At 41.4% G+C, this 23,666-nt stretch overlaps 1 protein-coding gene across 4 annotated transcripts in view; it reads left to right on the plus strand.

Moving 5' to 3' along the window:
- LDB2 (LIM domain binding 2) overlaps window positions 1–23,666 on the plus strand; it is a 448,439-nt gene that overhangs the window by 119,118 nt on the left and 305,655 nt on the right. For all 4 annotated transcript variants that reach the window (XM_075569001.1, XM_075568993.1, XM_075569006.1 and 1 more), the window contains exon 2: window positions 12,664–12,766. In XM_075569001.1, the coding sequence (XP_075425116.1) occupies window positions 12,664–12,766 (103 nt within the window). The remainder of the gene's footprint in view (window positions 1–12,663; window positions 12,767–23,666) is intronic.

The raw sequence follows: 23,666 nt of genomic DNA on the forward strand, positions 1-23,666 counted from the left end.
TCAAAACCTGCTTACTTACAGTGGTGTGATAAAGAAAGTACACCCTCTTTGAATTCTATGGTTTTACATATCAGGACATAATAACAATCATCTGTTCCTAAGCAGGTCTACAAATTGGGTAAATACAACCTCTGATGAACAACAACACATGACATATTACACCGTGTCATGATTTATTTAACAAAAATAAAGCCAAAATGGAGACGCTATGTGTGAAAAACGAAGTACACCATTACTGCTTCCATAGGAATTAAGATGCTAAGTAGCAGACAGGTCCTGCTTATCAAATGCCCTTGATTCATTGATCATCAGCAAGTGTAACCACCGCTATAAAAGCCAAAGTTTGAGCAGTTTGCTGGTCTGAAGCATTCAGGTGTGTGTTAACACAATGCCAAGGAGGAAAGACATCAGCAATGATCTTAGAGAAGCAATTGTTGCTGCCCATGAATTTGGGAAGGGTTATACGACCATTTCCAAACAATTTAAAGTCCATTATTCTACAGTGAGAAATATTATTCAAAAGTGGAAAACATTCAAGACAGTTGCCAATCTTCCCAGGTGTGGACGTCCCAGCAAATTCACCCCAAGGTTAGACCGTGCAATGCTTAGAGAAATTGCAAAATACCCTAGAGTTACAACAAGTTCATGGCAGTACAATTAGAAAAAAGACTGAACAAGTATGGTTTGTTTGGAAGGGTTGCCAGGAGAAAGCCTCTTCTCTCTAAAAAGAACATGGCAGCAAGGCTTAGGTTTGCAAAGTTGCATCTGAACAAACCACAAGACTTCTGGAACAATGTCCTTTGGACAGACGAGACCAAAGTGGAGATGTTTGGCCATAATGCACAGCGCCACGTTTGGCGAAAACCAAACATCATATCAGCACAAACATCTCATACCAACTGTCAAGCACGGTGGTGGAGGGGTGATGATTTGGGCTTGTTCTGCAGCCACAGGACCTGGGAACCTTGCAGTCATTGAGTCGACCATGAACTCCTCTGTATACCAAAGTATTCTAGAGTCAAATGTGAGGCCATCGGTCCGTCAGCTAAAGCTTGGCCGAAATTGGGTCATGCAACAGGACAATGCTCCCAAGCACACCAGCAAATCTACAACAGAATGGCTGAAAAAGAAAAGAATCAAGGTGTTGCAATGGCCCAGTCAAAGTCCAGACCTCAACCCGATTGAAATGCTGTGGCTGGACCTTAAGAGGGCTGTGCATAAACAAATGCCCACAAACCTCAATGAACTGAAGCAACGTTGTAAAGAAGAGTGGGCCAAAATTCCCCCACAACGATGTAAGAGACTGATAAAGTCATACAGAAAACGATTACTTCAAGTTATTGCTGCTAAAGGTGGTTCTACAAGCTATTGAATCATAAGGTGTACTTCGTTTTTCACACATGGCTTCTCCATTTTGGCTTTATTTTTGTTAAATAAATCATGATATGGTGTAATATGTCATGTGCTGTTGTTCATCTGAGGTTGTATTTACCTAATTTTAAGACCTGCTATGGAACAGATGATTGTTACTATGTCCTGATATGTAAAACCATAGAATTCAAAGAGGGTGTACTTTCTTTTTCACACCACTGTATTATCGATGATATAAATGTCAAACACATCAAGAGATGCATCTGATATTGTATCATGAAGTTCGTGTAATAAGCTAGATTATGTTTTTTAGTAATTAAAGTGAATGTAGGATATGCTGGTCTGACCTAATATAGTCTATTATCTTAACTGTATTAAGTATGGGAGTACAATAATGGTTGTTTTCATATTATAACAAATATTACCAAGAGACAAAAGTTATGAACAAAACTTTGTACTCACACATGGTTACTTCATTGTGTGTGAAAAATAAATTCAGAAATAATTAATAGGCAAAATAATATCAAAACTATGTACAATAAATCATCTCGTCCTCTTTTTTTGGAGCAGAACTGCATGGCTCACTACTGTAGGTCTCCTGGTAGCGCGTCTGTAACGCATGCATGTTAATTGGAACACACGGCAATTTTTTGCCCATGTGCAGTGTATTGTTTAACGTGTCTAAACAACGAAAATTCCTGTTAATGCATCTAACGTACCGATGCTAGTTTGCCAATCAGCCGATGTTTTTGCATATCATTAGCTTTATGGATACCCGTTAGACTGAGGGAAAATAACGAAGATACTTATTTAGTTAATGTTGCATGAGAAGCCCAGTTTTAATGGACCTCTGAGGATCTAGCCCTTCATGAGATATACGCTTTGGTTTTAATCTTGGGCTTGTACTCCCTAATCTCCTGGCAGTTAATGTGGGCTCGAAGGGCAATAACCCATATTAGAGGAAAGTGGATCTCTTCCTCCCGGGCCCTGAAGCACAAATACCTTAACATACAGTATTTCTTGCTTTACTGCATCATTTGCAAAAATGCTATCTTCCTATAAGATTATTATTAGTTCTTACTTTGTGTGTGCAACCGTACTTGTCTCACAAGGCCATGAAGTAAAATAAAAATAAATCTATTCTAACCACCGAAAAATATCTATTAAAGTGCCTTTGATTTTGTGTGTAGAAAATGGGCAACGATCTAAAAACAAAACACAAGCTGTAATGTTTGTCTTTTCACAACACAGCCTAATTGAACTGTATTAAATAGTGTCTTGTATCTTATGTTTAAGGGAAATGATTGCGTTGTGGGTTGAAGCTTTATGCATATGCACAGTGAAATTGAGCTTGTTATCGGTACGAACACTAATATATGGTGACACTTTAATTATAGATTTCAAACATATCTATTGTGTTTTATGAAAAATAAGCAAATTGGATTGGGTGAAGACTCATTGTCCAGACTACAGGATGCTTTGTTTTTCATTAAGTAGTCTGCTTTGCTGATGAAGGCACCAACACAAGATATAGTATAGACACAAAGAAGAAAATTGGAACTATGCATGAAGCGTCTAAAGTACATTTTGACACACTTCAACGTTTTCTAATCTTACAGCTGTGTAGAATTAAGAAATGAACACGTTAATCAAGTTTATTACCTTGAATGTATGGTCCTATATCTTCCCACACCAGCCTGAATTGATGAGCATGCCACCATTTTGCAGCAATGGCAACACTCAGCTTGCAGAACACGGAAAAATGTTATGCTGTTTGAATACAGAACATACAGACTCACCCATAAAAACAGAACAGAACAGGAGTAAAGCACGCAACAGCCTAGAACAGTGGTTTCCAACCTTTTTTGGTTAAGGAAACCCAAGTGGACTTCCGGTGACGTCACCCGGTATGGACGGCTGCTAGAGGAGCTCCAGAGACCCGCGTGTAATAAAGCGAAAAAACCCCTCACTTAAGCCTTAAAATTCCGGACGAAACTTACCCCCTCGGATAGGTAAACAGAAGGGGAATGTCCAAAGCAAAAAAAACGAACAACCAAACTGTTTCCAGATATTTCTCGCCGTCTCAACGAGGGAGAGAAAGCACCATGAATCCCCAAGATGGCGGCGGACCGCATGGCGCCACCTCCCAATCTGGGAAAAAGACCCAGCCGAGAGAAAGTCCCTCAACAAGCCCAGAACATACAATAACCAGGGCATACTTGGAGGAACTACTGGCTGGAATGGCTGCTACTCTCAAAACCTCCTTCCAAACGGAACTGCGGTCTGCAGTGAGCGACATAAGGAAGGAGATCTCAGGGCTGACAGAAAAGACTACCACCCTAGAGAACAAGCTCACCGAATCTCTACAAAGGCAAGGAGAGGCAGAAGAAGAGATCAGCCGCCTAGGCGAGGAGATCTCCCTCCTCAAAGAAGGTATGGAGGAACAAGACAATCGTGACCGGCGACAGAACATTCGTGTTAGGAATGTTCCAGAGTCAGTCACGCAAGAACAGATCCAGCCTTACCTCCTGGAGTTCTTCAACCTGGTGTGCGGGGAGCTGGAGGAGTAAGAACTGGAAATGGACAGGGCTCATCGCGCATTAGGACCCAAGTCAGATGACCCGAAACGGAGAAGGGATGTTATAATAAAAATGCATAAATACACCTCCAAAGAGAAAATCATCTCAGCATGCCGAGACATAGGAGAAATAACTTTCCAAAACGAGACCTTACAAGTCTACAACGACTTGTCAAAAGCAACAAGAGACCGCAGACGGGAGCTAAAGCCGCTGACTAACTTGGAGTACAGTACAGATGGGGCTTTCCATTTAAACTCTCGGTGAACAAAAATGGAAAGTTCCTATCCATGAAGTATCCCGCAGACATGGCCCCATTTGCAAAGGCCTTGGGCTTAACCCCTCCACAAACATGGCTATCAGGCAATCTGTCCTCTGAAGATGCAGCAGGAGACCCTCCCCGGACATCTGAGAGGATCGCGGCCCAGCACTCCAGGGACAAACAGTAACCGCCGCCACCGCACCCGAACAAACCCCCCTGCATGGTCCCGAGGGAGAGGGGGGACCCATAACCACCTTTGAAAGCACCCCACCGGACCGGAGCTGTACCTGGAAATGTGCCGCCGATCTCCCGAGCAAGCTGACACAGAACACCGCTCTCCACACTGGACCACGAGTCACCTAGTCCCGCGATGGCTCAAGAGTTGATCCCGCCAGCCGCCTGGAAAACCTGGCATCCACCCGACTCGACCTGATGTAACGGGATCGTTGATTTTCCATTGCCGGTACGCGGGGAGAGCCTGGTCCCCGGCCTTGCTTCCCTCTGCTCCGACCTCCAGTCTTTTTGGCCCGGCCACGGGGATGTTCGCCCCCCCTCCTCCTGCCGGTCTCCCCGATTCCGCGGGACGGATTTTCTGACCCGCGGGGGAAGGGGGGGGGGGGGGTACGGCCCATCAACGAGTAAGCCGCAGATCCCGACTCAACAAAAATCCACCAACTCGAGAGACGGAGGACAACTGTGGCCCCGGGGAGCCGGACCACCTTGTTTGACTTAAGGGACGCAAAATCATAAGTTGATGTTGGTGCCCTGGAGGCCGTGAGTAACATAATAAAATGTTATACCACAGAAGGTGCCTCGCGCCCCCCCCCCCCCGTTTCTGCCTCAACCCAAGCACATAGCCCCCTCCCATCCCCCCCTCCCTCACACATACCCCCTCCCCCCACACACCTCCATACACCCCCCCCCTGGTCCCCCCTGGTTCCTGCCCCCCCTCCAAGCCCCCACCCCCCCCCATACCCCCAAAACCCAAGATCACAGCATATGGGACTGATATATACAAGCTCATGGCCCACTAACCTGCTCAATACCCAATAAAATTACAAGACTGTAAGCTGAATATACACGACGCAGTATGAAAAATGTCCCCAGCCACCCTACCTTCCCCCCCCCCTTCTCCCCCCCACACCCTTATTAGCAAACCCACCGATTGCCAAACTGCTTACAATACAAATATGATATAGAAATGCATGATAACGGTACTATACAAAAGTCGAGAAGTGTATGCAATGTGTGAAATGCCCCTATGCCTTCCCTTATACTTCCCCCCCCCCCTCCATCCCCCCCTTCCTCCTTCCTCCCCCCCTCCCCTCCCTCCCCCCCCCCACCTTACCCTGATCAGCAAACCCATCTAGAACCCCACTTAAATACAAAGACAATGGAGGAAGGAACAACATCCAGAGGAACCAAATGTATATAAGAAAGCTAAATGTATCCTCGCTGATCTCCAAACAGTATATAGTATACTTATTGTATAGAGTGGTATAATAGACGCAACATACAAAAACGTGAAATGCCTTTATTGTTTGAAATGTACCGTCACCCCCCCCTAAATTCTATAGAGGGTCTGGACCCCTCTGACGTCCGACGGTTGACGGACCCGGAACCACCCCAGAAGGGCTCTCCTAGCCCAAATGCCGGCTGTTCTTAAAGCTGGCGAAAGTTTGTTAAGGCCTTTTCTAGGCCTTGCTACAATCTATCTCTATCTGCTGACCCTGTCCCAGCAGATCTCCGCCCGACCCCCACCTCCCCCTCCCCACGCCCCCCCTCCTCAGCTCAAAATATCCACTCTAACCAAAAAAAACTCGCAAGTTCTACACCTACAGAAATATAAACTAGATTTAGATTTACTGGATCAGGGCCTCTCAAGTGGGAAAGATGAGGCCTTATGGTACTTTCTAAAAAAGAACCCAAATGGCTAGCCGAACCACAATTAAAATTACCTCACTCAATGTAAAAGGCCTCCAGAACAACCGAAAAAGGAGATTAGCACTCCAAGATATGAAAAGATCAGGGGGAGACATCATATTCCTACAGGAGACCCACTTCACATCACAAGACCCCCCAAATTTATTCAAAAAAGTGTTCCCAATGTGTTTTTTCGCATCATTTACTAGTAAAAAAAGGGGTGTAGCTGTCCTGATCAGACAGGGCACCCCATTCAATCATATCAAAACAACTGCGGACCCAGAGGGTAGATTTCTAGTGGTAAATGGCTCCTTAGCGGGCTCAGCGATCGCTCTGATCAATGTGTATGCCCCAAATGAGAACCAAACTGAATTCCTAAAGAAAGTTCTCGAGGGCATAGACCTGGGATATCTGTCATCGATGATAGTGGGAGGAGACCTAAACATGGTCCTCAACCCTACCGAGGACAGATCAACCACAATGGGTCCCCCCCGTACAACCCCCTCCCAGATCATAGGGAAAAGGTTCAGGGGAATCCTAAGCGAGTTTTCACTGGTGGACATCTGGAGAACCCAACATCAGGGCCAGAGAGACTATACTTTTTACTCAGCACCTCACCAGACCTACTCTCGAATAGACCACTTTCTGGCCACAAAAAATGTGGTGGCGGCAACAACTGACTCCGACATAGGACATGGTCTGATCATGCCCCGATTACCATAACCTTGACAACCCCCTTTGAAAAAACAATAAATTACTCATGGAGGCTAAATGATTCATTACTCAACCATCCTGAGATAGAAAGAGAGATCAGAGCTGCCATTCGAGACTACTTTTTTTTTAACTCAGGATCCGTCTCCTCACCAGCAATCCTGTGGGAAGCCCATAACGCAACCATTAGAGGGAAATTCATCTCCATCGCATCCCACAGGAAAAAAGCCCGCCAAAAATGAATAAAGGAGCTCACGGATAATATCAAAATAATAGAACAAACTCATAAAGCTAACCCCTCAAAAAAAATATAGAAAACATTGACAACAGCCAGAGCAAAACTTAGACAAATCCAGCTGAGGATGTTGAGAAGGCCCTGAAATGGACCAACCAACAATATTATGACAAAGGGAACAAGGCAGACAGACTTCTTGCGACTAAATTAAGAGGGGTGCATAAACGGTCCCAAATCACGGCGATCAAGAGCAGGTCTGGTGAGATACAACATAGCGACAGCAAAATAGCAGCCGAATTTACAAAATTTTACACCGAACTGTATAACTTAAGATCCAAAAATGGCCGCCCTGAACCAATAGCATCCGAATTAATAGCGCAATACTTAGATAAATGTCAGCTCCCCACACTAACGGAGGAGGAAAACACAGTCCTCAACGCTGAGATCTCAAAAGAGGAACTGGAAGAGGCGGTCAAATCACTAAAAATTACTAAGTCTCCTGGCCCCGACGGTTTCACTAATGTCTACTATAAGAGATTCTTGCCAGTATTATCCACGCATCTTCTAAAAATATTTAACGATTTCATGGAAGGAAACCAAATCCCCACGTCAATGTCCCTGGCCACCCTAACCCTTCTGCAACAGTAAAAATACCAGGGGGCAGTAACCAGAGATTTGAGATTACTAATGGAACTCGACAGGGATGCCCCCTATCTCCTCTCCTCTTTGCATTAACCATAGAACCCCTGGCATCGGCAAAAAGAGCCAATAGAGACATCAAAGGAATAGAAATTGGACACAGGCAGCACAAAATATCACTATTCGCAGATGATGTCATCCTAACCCTTACACAACCTCAAATATCCCTACCTAACCTCCAAAAAGAACTCCGGGACTTTGAAGATATATCAGGCTACAAAATCAATAACGATAAATCGGAAGCACTAAATTTAAGCCTGCCAGAGCCAGAGGTGAAACTCCTCAAATTAAACTTTAACTATCATTGGAGCACCTCGAGAATCAAATATCTGGGAGTAAAGATAATGAGGAACTACCAATCCCTATATCAACAAAATTACCCGACCCTATTTCGGAAAATCAAACAAGATCTAGAAAAATGGGGAGGATATCAAATATCATGGATCGGGAGGATGATCTCAGTTAAAATGAACATACTCCCCAGATTACTATATTACTTTCAGACGCTCCCGGTCCACATCCCTGGCTCAGAATTAAAGAATATTCAAAAACTAATCTTCCACTTTATTTGGCAGGGTAAGAAACCCAGAATCACCAGGACAGTTCTCTTGGCATCAAGGGGAAGAGGAGGACTTGGTGTTCCAGACATCACAAAATACTACCAAGCCGCACAATTGCGACAGGCAGTAGTCTGGAACGCCAACCCAAACCAATACTGTTGGTTAGACATAGAATCATATTACGCCGGGACGCCTTCACTGCCAGCTTGCCTTTGGTCCCTGAGCAAGGAAGACATGCAGAATAGTAAATTTAAGTTAGGCCCAATGAGACACACATGGGAGACCTGGACGAAATGCAAATTTAAATTTAAGCTCACTACGCCCCAATCTCAACTCATACCAATTCATAAAAATACGAAATTCCCTCCTGGCTGTGAGCCCAGACAATTGGACCAATTCAAAGCAAAAAATATTAGAACGGTCGCTGACCTCCTGAGTATTGGAAAATTCCTGAGCTATCAAAACCTACAAACCAAATATGAAATAGCAAGGTTGGATGTGTTCAAGTATCTACAAATTCGGCACTTTATTCGAACCTTATCCCCAACGTTGAAATTTCCCCCTCTCACAGTTTTTGAGCGGCTCTGTAGAGAAACAGGCCACCAGAAAGGTCTTATAACACAAATTTACGCTGAATTGGAAAGGGCCATAGAAGCCCCCACACATGACTATACTGTATGCTGCATTGGGCAGCAGAATTGGAAATAGTTATAGACCGAGAGGACTGGGAAAGAATTTGGGAAAATGCCTCAGGAACTTCCATATGTACCACAATCAAAGAAAATATATATAAAATACTGTTTCGCTGGTATCTTACCCCAGTTAGAATAAATCAAATCTACCCCCAGGCGTCCGATCTATGCTGGAGAGGTTGCGGCCAAAAGGGGGACATGGCACATATTTGGTGGACATGTCCGGAAATTCAAAAATATTGGGGAACTATACAAAAATTAATAGAAGAGGTCACAGACCTCAAAATCCCTGTTGACCCGTTGACCTACTTGTTGGCCAGGCCCTTAGAAGACTTGGACCGACCAACAAGTAAATTAATCTCCTTCATTCTAACAGCGGCTAGATGTGCGGTGGCGGCCGCCTGGAAGAAGGTGTCTCCCCCCTCAAAACAAACAGTAAAAAATAGGGTACAAGAGGTGATGAATATGGAGAAACTATCTGCCTTTTTGAAAAGATCCACTGACTCCTTTAACAAAACATGGGATCCGTGGCTAACCCATATGGCACCCCCACGCCACTAAACCATATATGAAAAGCAACAAAGAAAAACAGTTTAGAGGTGCTAACGAAAATTGACTGAGGACACGGGAAGCAACGGGCATACCTCATCCGCCCCCCCCACCCTCCGCTCCCTTCCCCCACTCTTGTTCTCTGTTTCCACACTCACGCTCCCCACACAGCCCCTGGAGGGTCAGGGGAGCGATGAGCTTTCCTCTTTCTTTCTGGTTTTCTTAACCAATAAAAGGAGAAAATCTGTATTAGGCTGTATTAACGTTTATCACCTGTATAATGTGAAATATGTGAATGCCTAATAAAAAAAATTTGAAAAAAAAAAAAAAGGAAACCCAAGTGAAATTCTGAGGAACCCCCAACCCTCTCTAATAGCAACTCTATGATCAGATGCATTGGAAATTCTTATGTTAAGGTAGTCTTCACTATCCAACGTTTCACTTTACAACGAATGGCATATCCAACGCTTTACAATGCAACCTTATGGGCCGGTTTTTGACGCCGGAATGCGTTATTCTGACGCCTGAATGCGTTATTCAACGCTCACTGCCACTGATTAGCATGGGACTCACTTTACAACGGTTTCACTATCCTATTCGAGGACTGCCTGTATTTGATCCAATTTCCAAATGACCAGAAAATTGCAGGGAACCCTTCAGGGATGCCTGGGGAGCCCACGGGTTCCTAGGAACCCTGTTTGAAAAACACTGGCCTAGAAGGCCAGTTGAGGACCTGTGACGCCAGTCCTTGCTTGTGATCTGGGTTTCTAGGCTGTTGCCTGCTTTACTCCTGTTGTTCTGTTTTTATGGGTAAGTTTGTATGTTTGTTTTCTGTGCACTTTTTCTCCCCATACAGTGCCCTTGTGCTATTTTTGTTCTTTTGTATTTTTGTTTAATACATTTTTATATTTTTCTAATATGTGTGTTTCTGTGTATTTGTACATAATAATAATTGTTTGTTCTTGTATAGCGCTGCTAGTTTTACGTAGTGCTTTACAGAGATATTATTCAGACACCGTCCCTGCCCAATAGAGCTTACAATCTATGTTTTTGGTGCCTGAGGCCCAGGGAGATAAATGACTTGCCCAAGGTCACAAGGAGCCGACACCAGGAATTAAACCAGGTTCCCCTGCTTCAAACTCAGGGCCAGAGTCAGTGACTTTACTCACTGAGCCGCTCCTTCTCCTTTATTAGTATTAACATGATAGCTAGAACTTTTCTATACACTCACTTATACTGTTAGACCATTTGTCATGTATATGATATCCTTTTGTATCTGTTTGTCTCCCACTACAATGCAATAAGGAAAAAAAATCTGATTTAACACCAACAACTAGTTATTTTTAACAGGATATCCACTTGACGTGTTACTGCAAAAACGTGTATTTTAACGTGACTTCAATTTAGCAGAAATTAGAATAAAAATGAGTAAATTGCATGACTTTACTAAATTACTAAACTCTGATATTTGGCAAAATCAGGCATTGCCAAAAATTAACACACATTTTTATGTGTTAATAGCTGGCGCTATTCTAATTTTGCCTATATACAGTATATGATGGCGATTATATACATATACTGTGGGTAAGATAACCTAAACCAACCTGGAATAGATGACACAAATGTTTTGCATAAAATGTTAACAACTGTAAAATGTCTTAAGCCCTTAGTAGCCAAAGAGTGTAATCGAGTCATAGGCATCGCATGGCTAGCTGGCCACTAATGTCTTCTGAGGGCTTAATATATTCCTAACACTTACAGTACCCCACACCCCATTGTATGACTAATAAGCTAGTAAGGCATTGTTTTGACTATGGTTAACTCCGCCATCCCTCCCCCGGCGGGCCTAAAACACATTCCGCTCCCCGGAGCATTTACTTTAACTAACATAACATTAAGTCCTATCGTTAACCATAATGGACTTTAGGAGATAGATGTTGCAATATTACAGTGCTATTCTTTACGAGAGAAAACATGACTTAACATTACGTTATTGTCCTTTCAGGACACAGCATTACTATTAATGTGACATTAAGTTAAAGTCACGTTAAGTGGCTTAACCAAGCTGTGAGCATTTGGCCCCAAGGCCTCTATGATCTTCAGAATCAATGACCACCCGGAACTAATCCATTCAGATAATCCTTGACCTAATGACCCAACCATGAAAAATAAAATAACAAAACATATGAAAAATAATTCTTGGTCCTTATTGGAATATGTTCAAAGGGAGGAATTTCTTCATAGCATGTATATGCCAATACTACCCAGCATGTCCATGTGATAAACACTTTCACATTAAGTAAGAACGATTTCAGAAAGCTTTAGGATTCATTATTTTCCGCCTTCTCAGTATAAAGCAGGCGTGACCAACTCCAGTCCTCAAGGACCACCAACATATCAGGTTTTCAGGATATCCCTGCTTCAGCACAGGTGGCTTTATCAGTGGCTGAAAACCTGACCGGCCCTTGAGGACTGGAGTTGGCCACCCCTGGTCTAAAGTATATATCCGTAATACTTATACTGTGTATTCTTTTGTTTTATATGTATTATTGATTGTTATGTCGACTTCTGACTTTGTAATAATTACCTTTGATGAATTGGTAATCATTTTTTTTTTAATCACGGAGTGCTCTTATAACTTTAAACATTTCAAAATTTTTCCAGGATCAATACATTTACTGGAAATGTCCAAATTGGTCTCCAAACTTAAGTACTACTTAAATAACATGGTATTGTTTCCCAACATCAGGGATGGAGTTAAGGATTCTGGAGGTGCTGCAGCCCACCTGGGTTTATACCTTTTTATATTCTATTAATGTATGTACATTATTTTACATGGTTTTGTATGTACAGCACCCCCCAGCCAAAAACGAGTTCCGGTTTGATTGTTAATCATAGCGTTGCTTAATAAATCTGGAAAGAATATGATTTAGGCCCTATTTGGCGTACTTGCATCACATCCATATGTGGTTGAATTAAAAACATTTTATTTGTGGTTTTGAGTAAAAACTCCAACTTTTTTTTTTTAACTTTTATTATTTTCTAATCGGCATACATTCTTCTTTTTTTTTTTTTTTCTTTCCAGGATAGTGACAATCTTTGGTGGGATGCCTTTGCAACAGAATTTTTTGAAGATGATGCGACATTAACACTGTCATTCTGCTTAGAAGATGGACCAAAGAGATACAGTAAGTGAACAATATGCTGTTATAGGGAATGCTTTGGTGGTCAAGTATTGATTGTGGCTCATTGTAAAGTATTGCGGTGCCCCCTTAAGTGGAGGTGTGTTTTTACTTAAAAATTGATGATGATGATGATGATGATGATGATGATGATGATGATGATGATGTACATTCTCGGAAAGGCACAATAACTAAACTGATAAACAATTAATTACTTTAATTATGTTAACTGTTTTTTTTTTAAACTTTGTTTTATATTGGAAATGTTGTACAGATATGAATGGGAAGAGGGGAAAAGGATACAGAAGAAACATATCTAGATTTGCTAGAATTATTGGTAACATTTGATGTATGGATGTAATCATCCCTTTAGAGTTACAGCCCGCCATACAGGTATTTTTAAATATGATCCGTTTTCTTACTGCGGCCCAGCGGTTTTTGGAGAGAGAAAAAAATGCCAGATTTGTACACAGGGCCGTCAAGAGGAGGGGGAAGCCGGTACATATTACCGGGGACCGCAGGTCCGGAAGGGGGCCCGGCACCCGACTATGTTGCATAGTATCACTATTTGTCACTCCTTGCTGCCGCCCTCCTTCTCCTTCTGAACCTCCGCGTCAAATAACGTCACAACATCGCATTACTATGGCAACACCACGCTGTGCAACGTCACATTGGTGACCGCCGTGGCCTCATTTGACACTGCGGTCCATAAGGAGAAGGAGAACGGCAGCAAGGAGACCTCCGCCACGTGTAAGTGGGGGAGAGAGAAAGGAGCTGCTCAGGGGCCTGAAAATAATTTTTCACCGGGGCCCGTACCCACTCTCGGCGGCCCTTCCTAAAGCTAAATCTATCCTGGAAATGCTGGAAGGGAGAAGCGCATCTGACGAGAAATGTTCTCGCTTGATTTAGGCCCTGAGACTTTCAAAGCTTAAATGAGAAGCTCATCACCCCCAGGGGGAATTCAGGATCAAATGTAGATCTTCATTTGTCCCATTCCTGTAGAGAGTGCGAAATTATTGGGTGTGCCTTGAACCACTAAATTAACCTCTCGTGAGAGAGAATTTTGATTAAGTGTTATTTTACTATGCCTTCTCCTTGACCCCTAAATAGATTGTGCTTTGCTGCTATATAACTATTAAGAAATAAATACCTGTCACATTTTGAGTACTGCAAGTTATTCATCATGTCTACACTTCAATGTTACATAATGGATATAGGGTTATATTTGCCAAGGCCCTTTACAGTCCATTAAAGTGATTGGGTTGTAAGGTATCCTCCAGCATGGAAGGTAATAGAGTAAATCAAGAGGCACTCCCTGTGCCTAGGAAATGTATAAAGTAAAGTATAATCCTGGAGCTGGTTAGCCCATCAGGAAGCCCTATGCTCCAAATATAGCTGAATATCAAAAAGAAAAATATGGAGGCACATAGGAATAAAGTGCAAATAGTTGCTAAATGTTAGCTACCCACCCAGTACATGACCCTTAAGTAGTAAAGGGATCATTCGTCTCCCATCACCAGTCAGTTTCAGAAATGTGGCACCATGCCATGTGAAGACCGGAATGAAGTCCATGTTGATGACGTCAGCACGCATGCGTAAGCGGGGCTCGAAGACTGCACATACACAGTGACGTCACCCACAATGAAGGCAGCATGGATCATTGCTGCCTAGTAACCAGAATGATGGTAAACAAACATGTCACATGACACGTCATGCACCAACGGGGCTAGAAGTATGTAGGCAAATTTAAATAAATCAATTTGCAGTACAATAATGGCATTTGGAGATATGGGCTTCAGAGAAAGATCTGTAATAAAACTTGATAAACACAAGTTGTTACTGCACATATATGACAGGAAACTCCAAGAGCTTGATTTTCTTTTCTATTCAATCCCAAGTCTATATTTTCTGTAAATAAAAAACTTTTGTTAATATATCAACCACAATCTCTGAAGAATTATATATTGATCATCTAGCGTGATTCTGTAAGGGAAATAACCTATGTATTAAATCAACAATGCATCACATTGTACCTACAATATGGAATAGACTAAATGAAATTGCTCTTAAACGATGAGAAGCCCTTAGCAACAAGACAGACACCTAAATACATAATTAAGGTCTATAGTAAGTTATTTAAAAAGTGAGAAAATAATCTACTGTATATTGCCCATGATTAAAATGGTATTTCAGTTGGCAAAACCAAGCCAAGGCCAGAGGAAGTGCTGAGATCTAAGCAAAGTCTCATAAATTGCCTTAAATAAGAAGAGTCTTCCACAAGCTGCAGTAAACATTTTAAAGTCCCTACCAGTATTGGGGGGAAATTAAGGGGAACAGTCACAGTGGTAAGTATCCACCCCACCAGCACATATATGGAACAACCCATTTACAGGAACCAAATGCAGTTCCAATCTCTCATTTATTCCTCTTGGGTTTACTGATTCAGAGGTGTCTTTCTCTGTCACCCCCTTTTGGGGATAATGTGACCTGGTCAATAACATGGTATCTCAGCTGAGCTTGGCCATGGGCCATTGCTCTTATGTGTTTAGCCACTGATGTGTTGCGCTCTGTGTTCCTGCTATTACATTTACAGTACTGTAGGTTGTGAGATCTATGCCTTTAGACTCTTTATGGTCTTGCCCACATAGATCGACTCACATGGGCATTTCAAGAGATGCACAACAAAAGTTCTTAGGCATGTATAAAATTCAGCTACTGTAGTTTATATTTTTTGCCTGAATAGATTTCTTATGAACAAACGCAGGGTACTGCTATTGGGGTGGCTCCCTCATACTGTATGCTAATATCGTAATGGTTACATTTGAGGAGACTTGCATCTTTACAGCAGTACAGTATGTAGCGCACATTGCAGCATGTAATGGCTACACAGATGACAAGTTCTTGGTGTTAACAGGCGCGAAAACACAATTCTCTGAATTCGTAGAGTATTTAAATTAACGCCATGATACAATTAAATTCACAAGTACAGTTGTAGTTGCTGTGAAGGAAGCACACAGGAATCAGAACTGTAAAAAACTTAATCTGTTTTTATCCATAAACAGAGCAGGTACAGACATGATGTTTAAAGGCACAAGGGCCCTTACCTCAGACCTTTCACTTGTTTAATTCACGTCAGAAAGTAATAATGCCACTGCGAATTTTCTGCATGTAAAAATTCTCCTTAAATAGAACCATTAAGGCAGTCCCAGATATAAAAAAAAATATTATTTGGCATCCCGTTTGAAGCAGATTATTTTTGGGCACTCACAGGCAAGCCAATATAGGTGGGTTGACCTAGAAAGAATCGTCAACAATTCAGTAATACTACCGGCTCTTTTATGGAATGGAAAGTTAGTAAAATATTTTGCCTCGGTGGTTATAAGATTTACCATTAAGATTGGCAAAGGGCTAAATCCCAATATCATATAAAATCAACCCCTTCGAGATTTACAGTATCCCCATCTTTGATAATCCTGATTTTGGTCCGGGTTTGTATACTAATGGTTTCAACCTATGGAAGGCTCAGAATATAAAAAATATTGGGAATTTGCTACTTAAAGGTAAATTAATGAATTTCGGGGAATTTTGTCATAAATATGATTTTACAGGATCGGAGTTGTTTAGATTTTTACAAGTCTGTCATTTTGTCAAACAGGTGTCAAAGGGCGGGATTTTCTCAGATTACACAAGATTTGAAGAGTTATGTAAAAACAGTCATCAAAGGGTGCTTATCTCAATTTCATACCGAGATTTCACCCCTCTGGATATAAATGTCTCATACACCCATCGTTATATGGAACAGTGGGCACACGATTTTCAGACAGAGATTACATGGGAGGACTGAGAAGATATTTGAGATAATGCAACAAATACATCAATCTGCACAATAACAAAATAAAATATATATAACATTATCTTTAGGCTGCGCTTATAGGGCCGTCGACAGCGATGCAACGTCGCGGCAAAACAAATGCATTGCCGCCGTTGCGTGCGCTTATAGTAAGAGCGATGCGAAGGCGCGACAGAGCGACGGCTTGGCCGCGATCGCTGGAAGTCATCTCAATTTGATTTTTCCAGCGACCGTAGCCTGACGTTGCCGTCGCGTCGCCGGCACTATAAGCGCAGCCTTAGATGGTATTACACTCCTCAAAGATTAAGGCAGATCTTCCCAGTGACCGCAAATCTCTGCTTCTCTGTTGGAGAGGAGGTGGAGGTGTGGGGGATATGGCCCATATCTGGTGGTCCTGTCAAAATACACAGATTTTGGATAATGGTTTAGAACCTAATATGAGAAATTATTGAGATAAGGATCACTCTAGACCCACTTATGTTGGTGCTCGGGAAACCTCTAGAAAACGTAAACCGTAACACAAGTAGGAGCATGGAAAAAACCCAACCCCTATCTAGAAGAGAGATTATCCAGAGATTAAAAGAGGTTCAAACAATGGAGAAATTAACAGTATTTCTAAGATCTAAAACTAGAAACTTCCTGTCTGGGAACCATTGTCCTCAAGGGGATATACTTGATTAGAACTGGGTAGGGATTCAAAATAATATTTAGAGATTTGGTTGTTGTGTCTTGTGGGTTGGTTCGGTTGATATTACCTGATTTTTATACTACGATGTTAACTTTATACCCCCATCCTCCCCCATCCTTTTATTTTTTGGTTTCCCTTCCAAGCTTTTAAAAATATAAATAAATAAAAAGTTACAAAAAAAAATTTGAACCATTAAAACCAATTAATTCACCAAAAGAACAGACTGCAACACAGTCATCTACACGCTAACAGCTTTAACCCTCATGCCTCCAGCATGGAAGTTGTTGTGTTGAGTAGCACCTACCGTAGGATTAAATATGCCCCGTAATGGGCTATAGTTATTTCATGAAAACTTCTGCAGAGGGCGTCTACAGTTTGACTAATGGTGGGTGACACAATAATGCATGCCATGTACATAGTACATACTCTGTTATGTTGGGGATAAGGGTTATATTGCGATGGATGAGAATGGGCTAAAAATGATGCATTAAGTGTGACTTAGCACATTTGTTACATAAATTACCACAAAACCTTAGATAAGAGATACACAAATGCAGTACAAAATTATTATTTAAAAGCTAATATTTGTGCATCTGCAACAATTTATCTAATCTTAGATTACATTCTTTCTCTTTTTGTGGACTTATTTATTAAGGTATGCAGAATTCAGTGTTAACGCCACATCTTTCAACCTAATGTAAAGAATGACTACCCAGCAGAGTCACACGCCTGTAAATGAAAATACCATTACATTATGTTTACTAGTGTTCTGGTACTATAAAATGAATACATGAAAGGCTTCAGAAGTAATCTTTATCACAAAGCTTGAATTTAGCACCTTGCAGTTGCAACTTACTAAGCAATAAGGCACTCTCAGCAAAAGCAGTAGGGCAATTTTTTGCCAGGGAACTAAGTGGAGCGCCAGTGCTTTTCCCCCCAGATATTGCACTTTTTAAGAAATCAAGCGGTATGTACTAAAGAAAAATATGAGAATGCGTTGAAATCATCCGCCACGTTCAATTTGGCGTAAACCCTGAAAAGTCTCAATTAAGTTGCAATGTATTAACCCAAAAATGGATGTTTCACTATATACCTGTAGGTTACCACAGTGTATTATAGCTATTAGAAATAATATGATACTAATAATTTATTTTTGTGAACACTAGTTAGAAATTAAAAACACACATAATTCTGTTTTAATTTAGATTGTATCCATCAGATATTCAGCAGGACACAATGAAGACATACCGTACAAATGATGGACATTTAATGAACGTTTCCAATACTTTTAACTTGTATTATGATTATTATTTATAGCGCTGACATTTTTACGCACACAAAAAAAATATTAAAGATAATCCAAGTGCATAAGCTCCACTATGGTTTATTCATTGTGCAAAAACTAATAGCATCAATGTGTAACACATGTATATCTCACCGCTTTCAGACAAAACATGTGTGCTTTTGAAATTCAAAAGGTAAGTACATCATTAATTTATTTTGCTATCAGTCCTTTTGGGAATATTTTCCTGGTCAGACACAACATAAAAAAATAAGCATGTGCGGAAACATTATCTCAACAATCATAAAAAAATGCAGTTCCCATCAATTATTCCCAAGTACAAAAATATAACAAGACATAAAATTAGCACATTACAGAATATTGTTTTCCTGCTGTAACTCACGTTGCTTCGACTCTGCTGCTCACTGGCAAAACACACTTTAACAATGACCTGAATCTTCTTGGCAGTGGTTGTTACTGCTGATTGAAAGTTATACGTTGAGTAATATAAAAATGGAAAGTAAAAATACTATCATTCAATGGATCATCCAATTGTGTTTTCCTAGAGATGAGTAGATACTCTAGGAATACTTTCTAAGTCATAACTTAGAACAGAGGTGCTGAACTCCAGTCCTCAACCCCTTCCCCCCCTCCCAACAGGTCAGGTTTTCAAGATATCCCAGCTTCAGCACAGGTGGCTCAATCAGAGGCTCAGTCAGAGACATGCAAATTTGATTATGCTGCCCGCTGGCGTGTCACATGAACGGTTCGCCCAATGAGGGCGAACCAGCTCCGTGACGTCATAGCCGTGCCCCCCGACGCACACGCGCTCAACTAGCTGGCCATAAATCGCCAGGCCCAGCAGAGCGCGTGACGTCACAGTGCACGAGCGCCTGCGTGCTTACTCCCTGCCTGGCCGCAGCCTTAGAATAACATTTTGAGCCAAGGTTACTAAGTGGTGGTAAGACGCACACTATCCCCTAGCAGGCACATACTATTTGAAGCAATTTGTGTTCTATTTACAGTACCAAAGGTGGAAATGGTTGCCTGCAAATATTGATCATGGTTGTAAGCAGCCGGCACGGTTTTAAATGTCACGTAACAGTGACCTTATTAAACTGGAACTTATATTGAAATTGCATTTACTTAACAGTGGTAAGCAAACCTCCTCAGACATAAAACTTCACACAGAAAGCCTGTGCATACTGTACGTGGTAATTTGAACATGTGAAATGTCTTTAAAGGTGCACTACAATCTAGCAGCAAATGGAACTACTGACAATTGTGTGTTATTGTGAAATTTAGGGGATTATGCTTTTTGTGAAGTCTAAGGCTGCGTCCATACTTAGCCTCTGAGGCAGGCCGAAGAGCGCGCAATGAAGCGCGACCGTGCGAGCGATTGCTGAGCAGACAAAATTATTTGATTTTGCCTACCGACGGCCGGGTCACGTGAGCGGTTCAGCCAATGAGGGCGAACCAGCTCCATGACGTCACGGTCGTGTCTCCCCCTAGGCCACAAATCACCTCTGCAGCAGGCGCGCGCGGCGCCACGTGCGCCCCTAGTATAGCCTCAGCCTAAGGGGCCGTGTATTAACATCCTTCACCTGCAAAATAAGGAAACCTTATGTAGTGAAAGGAACATATTTTGCATTGTAATATATATATATATATATATATATATATCCTTGTATCCGCATTGTAATATAGGAATGCGTTGAGGCCACCCCAGAGCTGAGGGGTGCATGCTATTAAGGGAAGATTACCACCCATGTACAGTAGTTTGGATAGGAGAGTCAGAGTCTCTGGAACAGGAGTATGGAACTGTAAAAATAGGAACCTGGGCCTTGGGGGATTCTAGAGGTAATAGATATAGATGTAGCCAGGATTACTGTCTCCGGTGCCGCGTCTGAGAAACCAAAAAGCCGCAGCTCCGTGGACGGTGTGTGCCGCGGTCGCGCTGTGGGGGTCTATGCATCCAGATCAGACCCGCCACATCAATAATCCTCTGGCGCCGGGGCAGCCACGGTCACGCAGCAGGCTGGGCGCCAGGGACAATAAATCTTACTACATCAGTATAGACAGTCCTTAATAAAGCACCACGTGTGGCTCAAAAAGTGGTAGGTTTCATTTTGTCCTTAATGGAGATGTGCACATCTTTTTTTCACATGTTCACAACAGGCGAAGAATGAATGCCTAATATTTTGCTAAGTCATTAGTTTCGCCAAGCTTTAAAAAAATGTAACTTTTGGTAACAAAAGTGGTCTCTTCAGCAAATTTGCTTGAGATTATTTACTGCAAATACCCTAAATAAGAATCAGGCACACATAAACACATCAAAAGCCTGGGTGTCTGGTTGGCATTTGATAGTGTGATGTGATGTGAATGATACGGACAAAGTCCACATGGTGATGGTGAGTCAGACTGAGTCAAGTGGTGATGAATGATCCTGCTGGCTTACCTCAAACTCTTTGCGCTGGCCAGGGCGTCTGTGCTGTGCCACTGGGTCCCAGACCATTCTTACCCACTACTGAAGGTCAGGAGTCCCCTGTGCACAAGCACCAGTGCCACAGTATTCAAGTACAATACATACAGCAACTAGGTTACTTAACCAGCCCAAAGTGTGTGCAAGTACAGTACCAATGTCTATTTGCATTGCCCCAATTGCGTTTGTAATTCATACTGTACATCTCTTTAGTTGTAATCCAACTACAGACCAATATCTCTCTTCTCCCAATACTATCCAATGTCATGAACAAATGTGTCCACTCCCAATTAAGCGAGACAATTTCCTTAGCCAACGCCAATGTAGCTTTCGCTCAAACGACTCCACGGTAACTATACTCCTAAAAGTTTCCAATAAGATCCAGCATGGAATGGAACTGGGACAACTTGCTGGTACAATATTTCTAGATTTTGCAAAGGTTTTTGATACTGTCGATCATTTATCTTGTTAAACAAGCTTCATTGCTCTGGAATAGGGAAGCATGCTTTAAACTGGTTTCACTCATACATATCAGGTAGATCCCAATATGTATCTATCTCAGGGTCTAACTCCAACCGCTTGGATGTCACCTGTGGGGTTCCACAAGGCTCTGTTCTGGACCCCTACTCTTTTCAGTCTTCATTAATGATGTATCTATAACTTGTAAGGCAGCTTCAATGCACATGTATGCGGATCACACAATCTTATATGCACACACCTCTAGCCTCTTTGATCTTGGACACATACTTCAATCTGATTTTTCAAGACATAAATAGAGGATTTCCCAAATCAAACACTTTTTAAACACTGACAAAGCTGTAACAATGGTATTTGGGACTAAGGCTACATTTCTAAAGCTTCCAATGACAGTTACAGATCAGAACCAACTCTAACAGCATTCTAGCCTTGGTCACTATGAATACCTGGACATATGGCTTGACTTCTATTTAACATTTGGGTTGCATATTGATACTCCGACATCCAAAACCTATGCCAAACGATGTATTCTTTATAGGAACAAATCCATGGTGAGAACGCATCACATGGCAGATACTAATGCCAAGTATAGACTATGGGGACATAGTTTATGGTACAGCACCCCAAACTCATCTAGGCAAACTAGACACCATCTACAACTCAATATGACACTTTGTCCTACAATGTAACTAGTACACACATTACTGTGAAATGATCTAAGAACTAGATTGGCGATCGCTTGATTTGAGACGCTAGAACTTTTGCCCTTTTTTGCCTTAAAATACTTTCTGGGCAAGCTGGAAGCAAGAATATATTTGTTATTTCCTTAATTAAGGGAAAGGAACAGCAGGTTTTATAATTCCCCTTGTAACATATGTATGTAGTTATATGACACAGTTACGACATTTTACCACATACTGAAGTTATTGACTCAATAAAAGGTATAATAGAGAAAAAAAAACCTATACTTTTTATTTCTTTTGCTCATAAAATAAGAGGTCAAAGTATTTTTGCCATACTGAAAGTATAGAAAGGAAAACAGTTAGCAGATTAAGTCATACTATAGGAAGGATATTGGTCCTTGATCTAAAAAAAGAAGCAAACTAATATTCTATTGAATCCCTAGATACATTGTTGGTTGTGATATCTTTTATAGGGCTAACATGAGTGTTCTGCTATATAAAATGATAGTGTACATTGCTTTTGAAACTTCCCAGGTCTTCTCATTAAGTATAGTCATCCAATATTTATATATTAATCTAAACCAAAAAAGGCTGATAGCAATGGATAACAATAAGATCAAATAATATTAAATCATGTTATGGTTTCAGTGGGAAATAGATCTGTAGTGGAATACCATCACGCTATGACCAATTGTAATGCAAAATGTTTCCATTCTACATTAACAATAGATAAAGTAATGCTCTGTGTTAGCAGGTTTATTAACAAAGCATTTGGATCCAATACTACAAGGTGATAGTACTGCCACCTTACATCTTTGGAATTGAGTCATTACAGTAACCACCATTGATTGTTAAAAGCAGTAGAGTTGATGCAGGACATTCCAGCAGAAGACAGACATGGTAAACCCAATAATAATGCAATGAATGGCAACCACAGATATTAATGCAACTACAAAAGGAAATCCAGCAGAAAATAAAATGATGCCCATAGTATATACTTGTGAAATATTGCAGAAATCTAAAGATAGGCACATTCACAGGTTCAAAATCCAATCTACGTGGATTTAGCATTCAATTAGAATTCTGAGTCAAGCAGTTTGAGAATTAAATGTTTGATTCAAACAACTAGTTGGCCTCCAGGACAAATTTTACAATCGGAGCGAAATTTGAGCCAAAACCCAAGAACGGCTCATATTTGGATTTAGGGTTTATGCGTGTTTTTTTGTTGTTGTTATTGTGCCATAGGAGAACGGATTGATCGGCAACTTAGTTCATTACTTATCATTGTTTGGATTTTATTAAAGAGAAAAAAGAAAAAACGGCAGCTTGTGCTGATGCTTTTTTTGTCAGCTAAAAATAATACCATAATATAATGTAGGTCTTGTATTTAAAGTAAATTGTAAAGCAATACCTTTTACAAATTAAACTAATGAATAAGGAACAC

The sequence above is a fragment of the Ascaphus truei genome, chromosome 1 (assembly GCF_040206685.1).
Source record: "Ascaphus truei isolate aAscTru1 chromosome 1, aAscTru1.hap1, whole genome shotgun sequence".
Taxonomy (NCBI): Eukaryota; Metazoa; Chordata; class Amphibia; order Anura; family Ascaphidae; genus Ascaphus; species Ascaphus truei.